The sequence below is a fragment of the Alexandromys fortis genome, unplaced genomic scaffold (genome assembly GCF_014885135.2).
Source record: "Alexandromys fortis isolate MF-2015 unplaced genomic scaffold, M_Fortis_MF-2015_v1.1 scaffold_119, whole genome shotgun sequence".
In the NCBI taxonomy this organism is placed as follows: Eukaryota; Metazoa; Chordata; class Mammalia; order Rodentia; family Cricetidae; genus Alexandromys; species Alexandromys fortis.
Genome location: NW_026067991.1, coordinates 3,198,822 through 3,215,448, shown reverse-complemented (window position 1 = coordinate 3,215,448; position 16,627 = coordinate 3,198,822). Strand labels below are relative to the sequence as shown.

The 16,627-nt window shown below is 38.5% G+C and overlaps 1 protein-coding gene across 11 annotated transcripts in view; it reads right to left on the bottom strand.

Moving 5' to 3' along the window:
• Positions 1-16,627, bottom strand: part of Znf148 (zinc finger protein 148) — a 124,853-nt gene that overhangs the window by 54,943 nt on the left and 53,283 nt on the right. For 10 of the 11 annotated variants that reach the window (XM_050159798.1, XM_050159795.1, XM_050159792.1 and 7 more), the window contains one exon: positions 12,507-12,855. The exons of the other annotated variant lie outside the window; for it this stretch is intronic. In XM_050159798.1, coding sequence (XP_050015755.1) covers positions 12,507-12,839 — 333 coding nt within the window. In that variant the 5' untranslated portion in view covers positions 12,840-12,855. The remainder of the gene's footprint in view (positions 1-12,506; positions 12,856-16,627) is intronic. 11 annotated transcript variants of the gene reach the window in all.

Below are 16,627 nucleotides of genomic sequence, written 5' to 3'. Positions count from 1 at the left end.
TTTCAGGGCTAGATAGATGACTCAGGTTAAGAGCACTGATGGTTCTTCCAGAGAACTAGGGTTCAATTCCCCCCACATGGCAGCTCACAACTATATGTAACTTCAGTTATAGCAGGGGAGGAGGGAGGATCCAAAACCCTCTCAGGCTTCTGTAAACACAAAGCATACATGTGGTACACAGACATGCATGCAGGCAAAGCATGTATGTACAAATATGTTAAACCTGAGTTTAATTCTAGAATCCACAAAAAGACAAAGGGAGAACTGCCTCCCACAAAGTTGTCCTCTGACCTCCACATCCTCACCCCAAGTAACAATAAACAAAGTTAAATAAAAATTATATATCCACATACATATATATGTGCATCTGAGGACAGGAATATCTACAGACACATACATACACATATATACTCCCATCTACCGATTCTCTTTTACTTTTCTTCTCTAGCCTATGAGAACATCTGCTACCTTCTCAGGATCATATGTGAACACAGAAATGTACTTTAAAACTCTTATAGAGATATTAAGTTGGAATTTTCAAATAACACTACAAAAACTCAATTCATTGCTTTTTTGTGTACGAATTATAGTTTAAGCAGTATATATCCAAAAGCTAAAGAAATCCATGCTGAAGAAATAAAAAACATTACAATGTTCACATAACATTACAATATTACTTATGATAATAAAAACTACAAAATCTAATAATCAATAATAAACTAAAGGTATTAAACAGTTATTAGAAATATCACATTTGATTAGCATGAATGACAAAAAAATCATACATGGTAAAAGTTAAGTGGTAAACAGAAGTAAGTATGAAAAGACATTTTTACAACTTTTTGCAAATACACAAACATTGCCCAAACACACAAATACCTACACAGAAAAACAATGACAAAAAGAAATTCTAAAAAGCTATCTAAGGAACATACTAGTGGTTATTCTAGGATAGTAAGATTACAGCAGCCATTTTTGTTCATAAAGGTTGAAAACTTATAGTAATTTCTCAGTAAATATGCATTACTTTCTTATCCTAAAATGACATCAACTCCACTCTAGTGTGAGTCCTTAATTAGAAGAAAGACACACACACACACACACACACACACACACACACACACACACACACCAGTAACAGTAATACGTGACTGCAATCCTCATACTTGGGAGGTGGAGACAAGAGAAGGCTTCAAGGTCATTTCCAGCTACAGTGAGTCTGGGGCCAACCTACAAGATACCCTGTACTTAACAAAAGAGTAAGTAAGTAAGACAGAAAGGGAGGAGAAGAGAAGGAGTGAAAGAGAGTAGAAGGGAGGAAGGAGACAGAGAGGCAGTAAGAAAGGCATGACAGAAGGAAAACACTTCGTATTAGTCACATCTTACCTTACAATACCCCAACTGTGCAGTCAATGAGAAACTGAAGAAAAAAGTCTCTCTGGCTTAGTTTTCAAAAACTAAATAGCAATCAGAAAGTTTTTTTTTTTTTTTTGATTCTCACATCACCTACAAAAACTCAACTCAAGCAGTAACACAAGTGTCACTAAACACGACAAGGACCAGTGAAAGGAAAACTGGATCCTATTTCATTCCACTAAACAAATAAAATGCCTACAGTTGAAATCTAGTACATGACAAGACCAGATACCAAGAATATGGAGCAATTTTTATAAATTGCCAAACCAATCACAAACTCTGGCAGTAGGCAGGACACTTGCCAACTACTGAACTGTGTGCTGAGGAAAAAGCCAGAAGCGGTGAGTACAAATATGCATGAAAACTCAAAGCAGCAGCTCTCAGGATGGTCAGTATCTAGAAACGGGCCTATCATTTGGGGGGCAGCGCTGGGGGGAGATGTGCTGAGGATGGAAACTATCCCTTCTGCTGTCTGGGTGAACCACCTATACTGAGAACACCTACAGCCACCCTAGAAACAGTCTGTCTACAATACTAGAATGAACAATAAATTCAGGAATGAAAATAACCTACTAAAAGGATGAGATGGTTATATTTCATAAGCAACAAACAAACCCAGAGTACACAGTATATATGGTTCTATTTATATTTAATTCAAACTCAAGAATGCTAACAGACCACAATAAAAGCATCAGGGTAATAGGAATGGGGGGTGGCAAGTCTCGGGGTCACTAGTGATGTTCTATGCCTTGTGTAGGCACATGGGAGTTACTATTGATTAAATTTATGAACCTAACAATTTACCCAATTTTCTTTTTGCCTTTTCATGTTTTTATTTTTATACTTTTTTGTATTAAAAAGAAAAGCTAACAATTACCACCAATTACAAAGGACTAGAGCAGGACCAGAAGAATGAATGAGTCACTTCAGCCTGGGAAGCAGACACGCTCAATAATATTAATGTTATGATACAAGCTCATTCAAGTATTTCACATTTTTTGTCCTGTTGAATGTAAAGACAATATATGAGCATGAGGTGGAACCTTCTCTGAAAAGCCCATGACGAGTTTTCCTCTCCTGTGAGAACTGGGCTGAGAGTTCTCTTCTGCCTCTGCCATCACCATAGCTGGAGGAGAGAGTGGGGCTGGGAAGAATCAGGGGCCCTTTAACAAGAGAGGTATTCTGGGGCTCCCATCCAAAGGACCAGGTAACCCAAGCCTCTAGTACACTCCACCATTAGCCTTGTCTTCATACCATTTCCCTTGCTTCCAGGTTTTGCAAGCAGTTTACTTTCCTTTGTAAATGTCATCATGAAGGGAGTGGGAAAGAGCAACAGAACAAAAACATTTAACAATCTGACACGGGGCTCAGCACCTCTGTCTGAACCCAGGGTCCAGGCTGGAGCCGGGCCACGCAGCCTTCTCTTCAAGTAGCACATTGTTCTGAGGCTCAGAGGGCGGACACAATCTGCCCCTTGCTGGGCCCAGGCCAATGACCAACCCTGTACAGGCAGAGGATGAAGGGGGTTCAGTTTGGCAGGCTGCTTCTATCTCAGGTCTTGGATCCCATGGGGATGGTGATGGGGAAGTGGCTTGCTCTGGTGGCCCGTGCCACTCCTGGAATACTTCTGATTTTCTTTATGAATGTTCTGATCTGATAAATACATGTGCATGTATTACAGAATCTAAATGTGTATAGATACATGTACAAGCATTCCTTTTATCATTAATTCACTCAAACAGACCTAGCAGTAAGATAAAAGTCAAGTAAAAAATAGCATACCATTTAACTGGCTATTAAAATAAACAAGGCAGTTTTATATACAATGACATGAAAATCTACACAAAATATCATTAAATAAGCACAATTTCAAATGTGATGATGGAACTCTTATTTATATAATATCTCTAAAGCATACTACAGAGAAATAAACATATCAATGTTTGTCTACAAATTTAAAAATTTCTAGGATACCAATATAGTAATCTCTTTATGATCAGAATAGGTTAAAGACAGAAACAAGGAATCCCCTGCTATCCATCCAGGCAGGCAGGCAGGCATGTGCACGCGCGTGCGCACGCGCGCACACACAGACACACACACACACAGTGTGTGTTTCTAGAGATTGAACACTGGCACACACTGTGTGTGTGTACGTGATGTGGTTTGTTTCTGAAGATTAAACCCCAACCAGGACCTTGCTTATCCTAGGTAAACGCTCTGTAACTGAGTTATATAAAAGCCTAAAGAACTATTTTACCTTTTTTGTGTGTTATTATTCTTGTCATAGTATTTTAACATCTCTAACCTGGTCATTTTATAAAATACAAGTACAATAAACACCTCTGACCCTCTAGCCCTGACCTAAATGAAATCCAATGTAGAAATTCTCATCAAGCCATCCAGAGAAATCTATTAATAATTTACATCGCCTATGTAAAGGGATGGTGAGTTGGGCCAAATTCATTTAGGAACAGAGGAAAACAGTGAAAAGCAGAATGTGTTGGGTTTGCTCACTACAAATCAAGCATTCCTAATCCGAAACTACAAAATAATCCAAATTCCAAAATCTCTATCAGAGTGCTGACATGATGCCCAAGTGGAACCTTGCGATCTTGGCTTCCTGTATAAGACTGCACTCAACACACAAACTAAAACACTGCATAACATTATCTACAGGCTCTGTGCAATAAGGTGTATGTGAAACAAAACTGACTCTCCTGCTTTTACCTGGGTCCCATCACCAAAATCTTATTCATATGTAAATAGTACAAAATCCAAAAGAAAAGGCCAAAATCTAAAATACTACTTACAGATAAAGTAATTCAACGTGTAAAAGTTGTTACTCTAATTCATCCACTTACAAACTGAACTGAGATGGGCATGTCTGTGAGTTTGAGACCAGCTCAAAACTACACACACACACACACACACACACACACACACACACACACACAGTGAGTTCTGGGCCAGTCAAGACTAGTATAATCCAGTCACAATATATAAATTAATAAAATAAATTAATAAGTTAATAAAAAGAACTGACATCAGTAATTGTAAACAGTAACATAATTCTCATCAAAGACTATGAAGGTTCATTCAGCCATGTTTTCTCAGTTTATGAACTGATTCCTGTCAAGTAAGACTTCTAAGGGCTTGAAGCACAGGAGTAAATAAGAACAACCTAGAGCTAACAAGTTTGCTATTCCCTATTCTAAGCAACAGGAGACTAATTCAACTGCCTCTAAAAATTATATCCAGGCTATGCTGAAGTTAGAAAGTATATGAATGTTAAAAATACACATCCTCTTAAAACACAGCCCTAGCCTAAAACACAGCCCTAGCCGGGTGGTGGTGGCGCACGCCTTTAATCCCAGCACTCGGGAGGCAGAGGCAGGCGGATCTCTGTGAGTTCGAGACCAGCCTGGTCTACAAGAGCTAGTTCCAGGACAGGCTCCAAAACCACAGAGAAACCCTGTCTCAAAAAACCAAAAAAAAAAAAAAAAAAAAAAAAACCCACAGCCCTAACAAAAGCCAAGACTCAACAGCTCACAAACATAACAAATTACTACTGACTCTCCTGAATGGATCTGAAGAAGATATGCAATAGTAATTAAGAACAGACTATAACTTACAAATAACTTTAGAAAAGTATACAATATAATTATAATTGCCTATACCATCTTCCTTAATGATAGGATTTCAGAAAAATTTATAACTCCAAAGCAAAACAGAAAAACAGTAAGAACTCAAAGCAAAACAGTAAGAACTCCAATAGCCAAACATATTTTGAGTTTCCAAGCCTATTAAAAACTGGTTCAAAGAAACAAAGCACACTGAAGTAAGTATAGCTACAATTCTATCATGTTCTTCTACAGCACAGAAACTCGTGACTTAAACTGTGACCCAGAGCCACTGAGAAGCTGCAGCAGGTACAAGTACCCACCCCAGCCTGCAGGCTGAAGTGAGTCCCCTGAGCGCACACCGTGGAAGGGAAGAACTGACTCCTGAAAGCTGTCTTCTGACCTTCACACGTAAGCTTTAACAGATGTTTAAAAGAGTATTACATAAGTGCTCAAGTAGATCTTCCAGGGCTTATATACAGCTGAAATATTTTCTGTATGCCCCTCTGTGACAAGAACATGCTGCATTTTCAGAGAACTCCCAATTTATAAAATCTTTTCACTAAAGTGATACAATCCAATGATTTATGAGAACAAATATAATCCGTTATAATTTGCTCCCATTTTGAGCATGCATGCATGCACGCGCACACGACCTTTCCTTTAAAGATGCTTATCTTCAAAATGGAAAAGAAAATAAACGTTTACGAGTTCTCAAATCTTCTTTGATGAAGACAGTAAGAATAAGAAGGTAAGCGAAATCTTTCTTAATTTTCTAAGATGAACTTGTTTTGGGTTGCAAAGCTTCTACTGTCTACTGAGACAGACGAAGAGATGAAAATTAGCCTGCATGGATGCTGCCCAACAGACACCAAGTAGCTGACTAGTGTCCCCCAGTGAGACTATGGAAATGAAGTTTTAACTTAAATGTGCATATCAGAGAACAAATGTCCAATGAGTAAGCTACACACTAAAAAGTTAATCCCTACTCATTGACAGTAGAAAACAAAATAAATCTTAAGAACGAAGCTGTCACAAATAAGAACCTTTAGCTATAACTTTCAGTAAACACTAGAGAGAATTTCTATGCGTGCAGAATCTAAAGGCATTAACAGCTTGAGAAAACCCAACTGTTGATTCTAAACTAGCCAGAGGTAGTATGAAATGGGGTTCTCTGTGATCTCCAAGTGTGTGAGCAAAGAAAGAAGAAAACCATGCTCAATGTCATTTTCTAAAACACACTCTTAAAAGAATGTTGAGAGCAGCCTGTCATTCTAGGTCTACACACACTGAGAAACAGGATCATACTGCTCTAGGTGAAACTCTCAAACTCTCAATGAAAAATAAGGCATACTTAAAGCCCAAACCCTATTCCTTGCCACCAACAGCAATATGTGTCTAAGAAGAGAAAAAACTCCTCTTGTCTATTTACATCCCAGTATGAAACAATGCTACATAAATCCCAAATTCTGACCATCTGTTAAATAGCATGACCAATTTTTAAGTTTCATTTAAGAGAAGTGACAGCGCAGTCTGGGTAGCCATACAAATAGAGTATCAAGCAGACATTTGGAAAGAATGAGGAGTTGAGAAAAGTTCCAACGTGCTAATAAGGAGGGAAACCCTTCACAATCCTGTAGGCGATAGCCTTTGAAAAACACAGACACAGCAAAATGTTAGGAGTGGTCATGGGTAGGTGATGGGCTATGAACATGGAAGGACAGTCATTCTGTAGATAGAAACACCTATATTCACACAAAATCCAGGTACTTATGTCCATAACAGCTTTTTACCTACTAGCTGAAACAACCAACCACACTCTTTCAATAAGAGAATGTTGACCTATGACCTAACAACAATGGATTACAAATAACAGCTCTGATTCATTTATATGTCAAGTGAAAAACTCAGTCTAAAAAGTCACATTGTTGCTTTCATTAATAAAATATCCTCAAAACCACCAAATTACAGAGTGGAAACCAGATTTGAAGTAGACAGAGGGCTAGGAAAGGGGCAGGAATTGATTATAAATGTTTAACTTTTTGTCTCTTCCCCTTTCTGCTCTTTCCTATCACCTACCCAAGAGCTTCTCAGTCCCCAAGCTGTTAGGGTACTGCATGGGAAGCCTACCCAATGCAAAATGCCAAAGCAGGGCTCGGGGTATGGAGGTCAATGCAGGTCAAGGGTAGTGTTTGCCTATTAGGCTTGACGTGCCAGATACAATGGTCAGGAAGCAAACACATTTCTTAAAAGATGTTTTTCAAGATGTTAGATCCCAGGCAGGGCAAAAGGTTCTCCAGAAAGAAAGGAAGCTCAGGCGAATGTGTTGGCTGGCAAACAAGTGGAATATGCAGTGTAATTAGAACTGACAGGCAACACTAACAGGATCACAGAATACAGAATCAGCGGGAGAAGCAACTGCAGTTCTTTATCCTTGTTTGTAATCAACTAAAAATTGATACTTTAAACAATACTATTTGCTACAGCATCCAAACAAAATATGTTCAATTACACAACACTGGAAACCATAGACAATGCTGGGGTGATTTAAAGAAAACCTAAAAACCTGCAGAGGTATACTCTCTGATGAGTTAAAATGTTGATTATAATCAAACCAATACCTAGAATCAAACATGATCCACAATAAAAACCCAGCTAGCTCTGAACTCAGACTGAGTCTGTACATGGAATATAAGGACAATAACAAAACTGGAGATATTATTCTAGCTGATTTCAAATTTTACCAAATTTCAATAGAGTTGAAAAGTGATTCTGACTTAAAGATAGATACTAAGTCAGTCAAATAGAATCAAAACTCAAGAGAAGACATACAAAAATGCAGAAAAAGAGAAGCGCAATAAATACATTTAATAGTAGGTTTATTAAAATGAAAAAGCACACACAAGGAATAGTAAGATCATGGATGTTCAGATAATGAAGCAATAAAACATTAATTAACAATGAAAAAGAATGAAGTACAAATATTCAGTCAACACAGATATAAACTAGTAATATGCTTCACCAAAGCAGCCAGACATGAGAGCTACATATAATTCAACTGCATAACATTTCCAAGAAAGACAACAATAAACTAAGACAGAAAAAAAAGAGAACAATTATGGAGGTAAATGACTGGGAAGAATTACAAAGCAACCATCTAGAATAATGAAAACATTCTATATTTTGATGGGTTGTGGATTACATATAGGCAGCTGTCTGAACTCTGAGGTGAAGACAGAATTTTTTCAATTTAAAACTTTCCTTAATTAAAAACAAAATTCATCTTCACTCAAAACCCTGGGTTGCCTCCTATATATAAGCCCAGGTATCTAGAACATAAAATTTGGGACTAGAAAGATGGCTCAGGGGTTAAAAATGCATACTGATCTTACAGAAAAGCAGAGCTCAGTTCCCAGCACCCTGCTTACAACTGCCTGTAACTCCAGCTCCAGGGAAGACACCTCCATATTCACATATTCACCCACACACAAAAACACACATATACCCTCATATGGGGACTCACACCTTTAATCCCAGCACTTGGGAAGGGGAGGCAGCGGATTTCTGTGAGTTAAGATCATCCTGGTCTACAGAGTCAGTTCCAGGAGAGCCAGAGTTACAAAACAGAGAGACCCTATTTCAAAAAAAAGAAAGACACATATACATAATCAAAAAAATGAAAAAAATTTAAACTCATGGGCAAGACCTAGAAAATAAGCCTTAAAGGATAACAAAAATTTTAGAAGCAAAGAAATGCAAAGTAAGTTGGCCATAATAAAATCATACAAAGAGAAAATTTTCAAAAGCTAAAACGTCAACAAAAATATCACAGGCATAAATATACCATGTACAAAAGAAATAGAAAATGTCATAGTATACCTGTCGAACTAATGCAGTCTGATTTCCTAAAAATCTCCTAACGGGAGAGTGTAGTAACCTTCTGAGAAAGAAGTGGGTGCATTTTAGCTGTTCGGCAAGGAGGAGTCAAAGAAGTCATTTTACTAAGAAGTTCTATCTCATTTGGGAAGATCACTACAGAAAGTAAAAGACAGACAAAGAGGGTTCAGGCTAACAGCCTGTCTGATGGAGGTGGGTCTTGTATCTTATCTGTTGCTTTCATTGGTTAACAATAAACTGCCTCGGCCCTCATAGGACAGAAAATTAGGTAGGTGGAGTAAACAGAAGAGAATTCTGGGAGAAAGAAGCTGAATGAAGGAGTCGCCATGATTCGCCCGCTCCAGACAGACGCAGGTTAAGATCCTCCCTGGTAAGCCAGCTTGTGGGCTACACAGAATATTAGAAATGGGTTAGAACAATATGTAAGAGCTAGCCAATAAGAAGCTAGAACTAGCCGGGCCAGGCAGTGTTTAATAGAATACAGTTTGGGGGGCTGGAGAGATGGCTCAGAGGTTAAGAGCATTGCCTGCTCTTCCAAAGGTCCTGAGTTCAATTCCCAGCAACCACATGGTGGCTCATGACCATCTGTAATACCCTCTTCTGGCCTGCAGGCATACACACAGACAGAATATTGTATACATAATAAATAAATATTTTAAAAAAATAGAATACAGTTTGTGTGTTGTTATTTCGGACATAAGCTAGCCAAGCGGCCGGGGTGTTGGGGACGCAGCCCCGCCGCCCTTATTTCAACACCTGTCCAATGAAAGTTACTGCAGTCTACAGACTACTGGATACAACCAATAGTATAATGTATACTGTCTCAAGGCAGACCACAATCTGTCCACAAAAGACGCCTTAACAGAGCAATCAAATAGTATTTACACTTCAGCAAGAAGTAAAACTAGAAATCAAATACTTGGAAATTAAACTATGTACTTCTAAATAATATACAGTTCAAAACAATCAAAGATATAAGGAATGAGAATCTAAGTATAAATTCAACATCAAAATTTGTGTGTGACACAAAGGCACTTAGAGGGAAATTTATAGAGGGTGTGTGTCAGGATAGAAGCACCTAAAATCAATACCTAATTAATTCAAAGGAAGAACAGGGCCAGTTAGATGGCTCTACCAGTAAAGGCACCTGCTGCCATGCTTGATGACCTAAGTTTAATCCCCAGGTCCCACAGAGTGAAAGGAAAGATAAATTCCTACAAGTTGTCCCCTGCGGTCCATGCATGTGTGCATGCTTGCTCGTACCCACACCAGATGACTTGTCACCAGGACCCTCTTCCCTTCTCTAGTCCCTACAGAGACCCTCATTCACATGCACAGGCACACAGATGGACACATGATCAAAAATAAAATAAATTTAAAAAACAAACAAAAAATCAACAGAAAAAAAAACAATGAAATAAAAAAGTTTCTTAAAGTTATCAATACAATCAGAAGCCCCTTCTGGGGGGAGGTTACACAGAGCAGTACTCACCAGCCAGGGTCAGTTTCACAAGACAAGGAAGCTCTGGAGAGCTGCTGCACAACACTGCAAATACAGTTTAGCACTACTCAGCTGTAAACTTCAGAACACGCCTACAGCCAGGCTGGGGAAAACTGTTGTCACACAGGAAAGAAGCAACCACGTGTGCATAAAAAGTGCAATAAAAGAAAACAGGAAAACATGGCAGAACTGACCAGTTTCTTGAAACAAACTGCCAGAACTCATAAAAGAAATAGATGACCTAAATAGGGCTGCATCTATAAAAGAGAATTTGTCAAAGGTTTCAAAGTCTTCCAAAATAGAAAGCACCAGAAAGCAAGCACGTAAGGGGGATATGAATCAACTCACTCCTCTTTCCCAGCAGACAAACAGGGACAGTTTCTAACTCATTCTGAGGTTTCCAATACCAAACATCAAAACTAAACAATGACATCAGAGGCAAAAAAAAAAAAAAAAAAAATGTAGCACGCTCTTTCTATAAATTGGAAAATAAAGTATTATCAAAGCAAATCTAATAATGTATACTAGAATTCATTAAAGGCATGCGACTCAACACTCAAAACACCAATTCATGTAATCCACTATAAAGGGGCCCCTGCGGCTGAGTACAAGTTGGTGCACATATGCACTGCTGTCAATGGTTATCCAGTTATTCACACTGTGTGAACACCTGGGATACAGCAAAAAATAGACAAAACTACTGCCTTCTAGAGTCCACAGTCTATCAAGGGACACACTTGTCAAGTCATCACAAGTCTCCGTTTCAGGGCTCAACCTAGAGACTGTAGAAGTAGCAGGATGGTGATGAAGATGCACTATGTACACTCAAAAACAACAATGAGTTATAACTAAAGTAAATATTCAGTCAAGATATATGATGAGAGAAAAAAAGTACAGCATTAATAATAAAGGGGGAAAGATCCTCAGGTTCTAGTCCCAGTGGTGGAAGAGGTTAAGACTTAGAATGTGGTTCTAGTTTTACCCATCACTAAGTACAAACAGGGCAGACAACTGGGCATGGTGTCAGCCTGCCTATAAATGCCAGTACGAGGGGTGGTGAAAAGCTAAAGCCGAAGCAAGAGAGTTTGAGGCTAGCCTGGGCCATACAGTAAGCCTCTTTATCAAAACAAACAATTATAAATAAATACAAAGGTGGAAGAAGACAAGAAAGACACAGATACCTAAAAATGATTTTCTTGGGGCTGGGAGAAATTCCAGCACTCAGGAAGTAAAGGCAGGAAAATGTCAGAAAGTTTAAGAATGCCTGGTCCACACAGCAAATTCCAGGCTATCCTAGGCGATATAGTGGCAGTCTGCCACAAACAAGCAAGTAAACAAACATCAATCAAACACAAACAAAAAGCCTAAGAGAGCACCTTCAGTGTCGAGCCCTAATGTCTAGGGAAGAGTATTGGGCTGATCATTTCCAAAGCCAGAATTCAACCAAGTGTGTACAAAGGCACAATGGGGCGTCCAGGAAAACGAGGCAGAGCAGCAAGCTCGGGAAGAGCGGTAGTGTTCTTAGTGCACATGAATCCCTGGGGTCAATCACAACAGCACACAAGAAAAAAGCAGAAATAGGATGCACAAACCCCCCAGACTGTTATCTTCCTCTAAATAGGTTTAAGGTTCAGGATCCACGCTCTTTAAGAACACAGAAGCTAGGCAGGGCAGTGGTGGCGCACACTTCTAACCTTAGCAGGCGGATCTGTGAGCTCAAGGCCAGTCTGGTCTACACAGCTAGTTCCAGGACAGCCAGGGAGGGCTAATCCAGTCTCAAATACACAAATGCTAATAAACTCAGTCTTTCAAAAGCAAGTATACACATAACCTTGACCAAAAAAATAAATGTTGGAAAAGATAGATTTCTAAAATAATGACACAAAATTCTGCCTTTTAAATCTAATATCTGTCCATGGTGTACTAACAAATGATTAGCCTTTAAACTGGGTGACTTCTTTTAAATCTAATAGCTGTCCACAGCGTACTAACAAATGATTAGCCTTTAAACCGTGTGACTTCTTTGGTGACTTCCAGTATTAACATTTCTAGTTAGAGTTCGTACTTACAGGGACGTTAAGTGCATACTGAAGTCCTTGAGGAAGGCGCTCATGCGTTTCCATCTGTTCTTCGTCATTTTTTACTGTCTCCTCGTGGACCATGAGTTCATCATGTGATATCATATCCTGTTGTCGCATTTCACTCTCTTGTAACACTTCATCTGCAGCAAGGATCTCCTGGTGAGGCAAACTTCGATCTTGGAGTACTGACTCCTGCAGTTCTCCAGACACAGCGGACTGGCCAGACACTCCACCCATCACAACCATTGCCCTGGAAGACTGCATTTCGTCTATGCCGCCACATTTAAGAAACAATCCTTCCAGTTTGTCGTCAATGTTCATGCTTAAGTATAACTGCCTAGAAAGACCAAGTTTGGCAACAAAGCATAACACATTAGTTTATATGTCTAACTTGGTAGTTTTTTAATTTCAAATTATAAAAGGTATACATACAAATAGAAAACTTTTATCCATCTAATTCATGTAATTACCAAGATTGACTTCCAGGGGCTAGAAAAGTAAAACAAGTTTTCACTCTGAAATTAAAGCATAATCCTAATCTATTCCATTACTGAAAGTGACCCTTACACAAAATAGGTTAGAGGAAGTATCTGTAGCTTCAGTTCAAGAACCTTCAGATTTCAACATATTATAGAGCTATAAAATTTAAAATGAACTCGGTGAAACATAAACTGACAAAGGACACTATCAGGCAAACCACTAACGCAAACAAAACCCTCATAATCCTAAGAAAGGGCAGTGATGCAACTCAGTCACACTGGCTAGCATGCTCAGTCAGTCACACAGGCATGGTGCACATGCCTGCAAGCCCAGCACGGGAGGCACAAATACTGCTGCACGCTGAGGACAGAGGAGGAATGGAATCCTCACTCCCAGTGACTGCACACAGGGAGTGAGTCCTATGGTTTACTGACCTCTTCTCTAAAGACAGACAGTGATGAAGATCATCTTTGGTTCAGTGACCAAAATTAAGTTAAATTCTAATTACTACTAAAATTAAAATGTCCTTTTATTTACTAAGGATATCATCAAGGGAATGGTCTTTTCTTCACAGTTCACAGTTCACAGACCTTTATAAACAGCAAAGCAGACAGAGTCTAATTCAGACTTCTCTTGCCTTCCCAGGGAGCAGACATCAGACTGAAGGACATATGATGACCAGGGAGCAACATTTGATTCTACTTTTCAAAATCCTTACATAGCAAACAAACTCTTAAAGGTTAACCGTTTATAACTTCTATCTTTACATTCTGTTTTATACATTTCTTAGAGAATAAGCTATTCTTCAAACTAAGAAAATGTGTAAGGGGCTAAAAGTTGATTCTCTGGCCAATTCTTTGGAAATACTAGAAACTATGCTTTATTTCTAAACTACTTTACTGTTTTTTTTACTCAATGTTGAGAGTCCCCAACACACAGGAACTTGCACATAAACAAAAGACCTTTACTGCACCTACTGCGGCCACGTGTGCCATAGTTTAAAAAAAGAAGAAAAAGAAAACTTGAGGATTTTGGAGAATATAGAAGATATAAAAAGAAAAAAAAAAGGCCAACATAAAGTAAGTGGTTTAGGAGCAAGTGTCAGTTTCTGTTTTTGTGTTTTATCAAGAGAAAAGTATTCAGCTGATACTGTTACTCCAGCCCAAAGTTTCCCTATAGTAAAGGCTATCTTAACTGCCACAGTTTTGATCAATAATTGAAAACTACATTCTTGTCCTTATATCAATTCCGGATGGGAGCAAACAAACTAATAAAATATAACATCAAGCTGAAACACACGAATTAAGGAAGCATTTTAGAGACAAAGGGTATTTGGGGTAGAGGAAGCATCAAGTACTTCAGTAAGGGTCTTAGAACAGAAAAATAGCATGCTTCAAATAGAGCAAGTAAATTAAAATAAGAAGAACCAGTCCAAGGAGAAAATAAACCTGACTCTTCAAAAATCTCCCTGAAGATAATGATATGCCAAGATGAAAATTCTCTTCCTTCTTGCCCACGGTTACTGACTCCTACAATCCTAAATGAAGTTAAACCTTTAGACTTAAACTGGATTAACTACAAACTGGACAGTTTTCCTGCAGCACCAGAAAACACTTGGTATCAATGATCACTGTTCAAACTTTAAGTATAAGCCTGGGATATTTATCCAAAGAAAAACTGTGCAGTTCCCCAACCCCACCCAAGACAGGGTTCTCTGTGGAGCCCTGACTGTCCTGGAACTCACTCTGTAGATCAAGCTGTCTCCAACTCACAGATTCACCTGCCTCGGCCTCCTGAGTGGTGGAATTAAAGGTGTGTGCCACCACCGCTCAGGAAACTGTGTGTATTCTTGACCTAACATTTGGTTTGACTATAGATTGCTTTCCTTACCTAAAAAGGCTATTATTTAAAAGGTTGACACCTCAACAGGGGTAGTGCTGGGAAGATTCTAGAAATTTAAAGCAGTGAGACCTAGCTAGAGGAAGCACGTCGTGGGGATGGGTCTTTGGGGAACATTAATTATTTCTGACTCCACCAGCCCCAAAATACCTTTAAATAACCTGCATTCAAGCATTAAAAAGCAACATACTTCTCTTTTCAAGTGCCCACCTTTCTGTTTGTTTATTGAACTTGTCACTGAGTAATATGGAACTTCAAATATATAATACAATGGGCAAGCTTAGGAATCTAAATATCATTTTATTTTCTATGAAAAGAGTAATTTTCAACTTCATATTATTCTCCAAGGGTAAACAATATGTCACCCTTACACCAGAGCCCATACTCAAAGGAACTTACTCTGAAAAGCAGTTATTTCTCTGGGCAACCACCAAGGGACAGAACCAAAAGTGTGTGCGTGCGAGGTAAGCATTCACTGGGCTGTATCCCGAAACCTCACAAATGACTTCTGAACCAAAACATTTTCACCAAATCCCTGTTTATTTGGAGGATTTTAGTTACATTAATCTGGATATTCATAGTTCCACTGTTTACACATCACAGAGAAATCCCATTATAAACATATAACTTGAGAAATACAAATATCAAGCAGCCAGCTGGTTATGGTGCTACCTGACCACAATCCAAGCACACAGGATGCAGGAGCAAAAGGACCACTGCAAATTTAGTGCCAGCCTGGTCAACAGAGCAAGACTGTCTCTCAAAAGAAACAAAGCGCATAGGGATGTGAAGGTGCTTGGCAGGAAGTGACGTGTACATAATATATGGGCCTCACGATATCACGTTTGGTGCTATAAAAAAAATCCTATCAATACAGAATGACTCTTCAAGTTTCCACTTCATTCCAAAGTGTGCTATACTCTCATACCTTCAAAATACAGTTTTGATCTACTCAAAATGTTTATTTTTCATTGAATGAACAAAATATTTCTTGTCTAGGCACAGTCTATGTTCAGATACATCTCATATATGACTTTGCTTTTGTTTTTAATCTTGATTTTTTCAGACAATATTCACTCTGCAACCCAGCAATCCTCTGCCTTATCCTTCCAAGTACTGGAATTACAGGCATGACACTGTGCCCAGCTCTCAGATACATCTTTCTGTAAATACCATTTTGTATATTATAAAGCCTTTCTTGAAAACTACATTTTTAAGTGTTAATATTTCAAAACAGCCTCAAGAACCATGTTCATATTGGCAACAAGACAAAATGGTCTTTCTGATCCATGCCAGCAGCAACAGAAAATATTGAAATAATAAATATAATTTTAACAGATATTAATAAAATTACTAATTAGAGATTTTTTTTCAGGATAAGGGTTTCCATTTTGTAAAAAACTGACCATTTTTGACCATAGAAAAATAATCTATAAATACTTAAGGAAAAGTTAGTAGACACTCTCACATTATAGGAAAAACACTCAAAAACCAGGATCTAAGCATGTAATATAATATATTCCAAATATTATCAAAATCAGAAAATAGTGGCACAGAGAAATTAAAACATTACACTTTTGCCAACTCAAACTGTTTAAGAAACAGGTATAACTTATCTGTATCGAGGAGGAGTGTGGGGAGGGGCACACCAGGAGAGCACTGAGTCAGTCCTTGCTATAATCAGTGTCCATTACACTTAGCCAAACTACTATCCATTAATCCCAGCACTC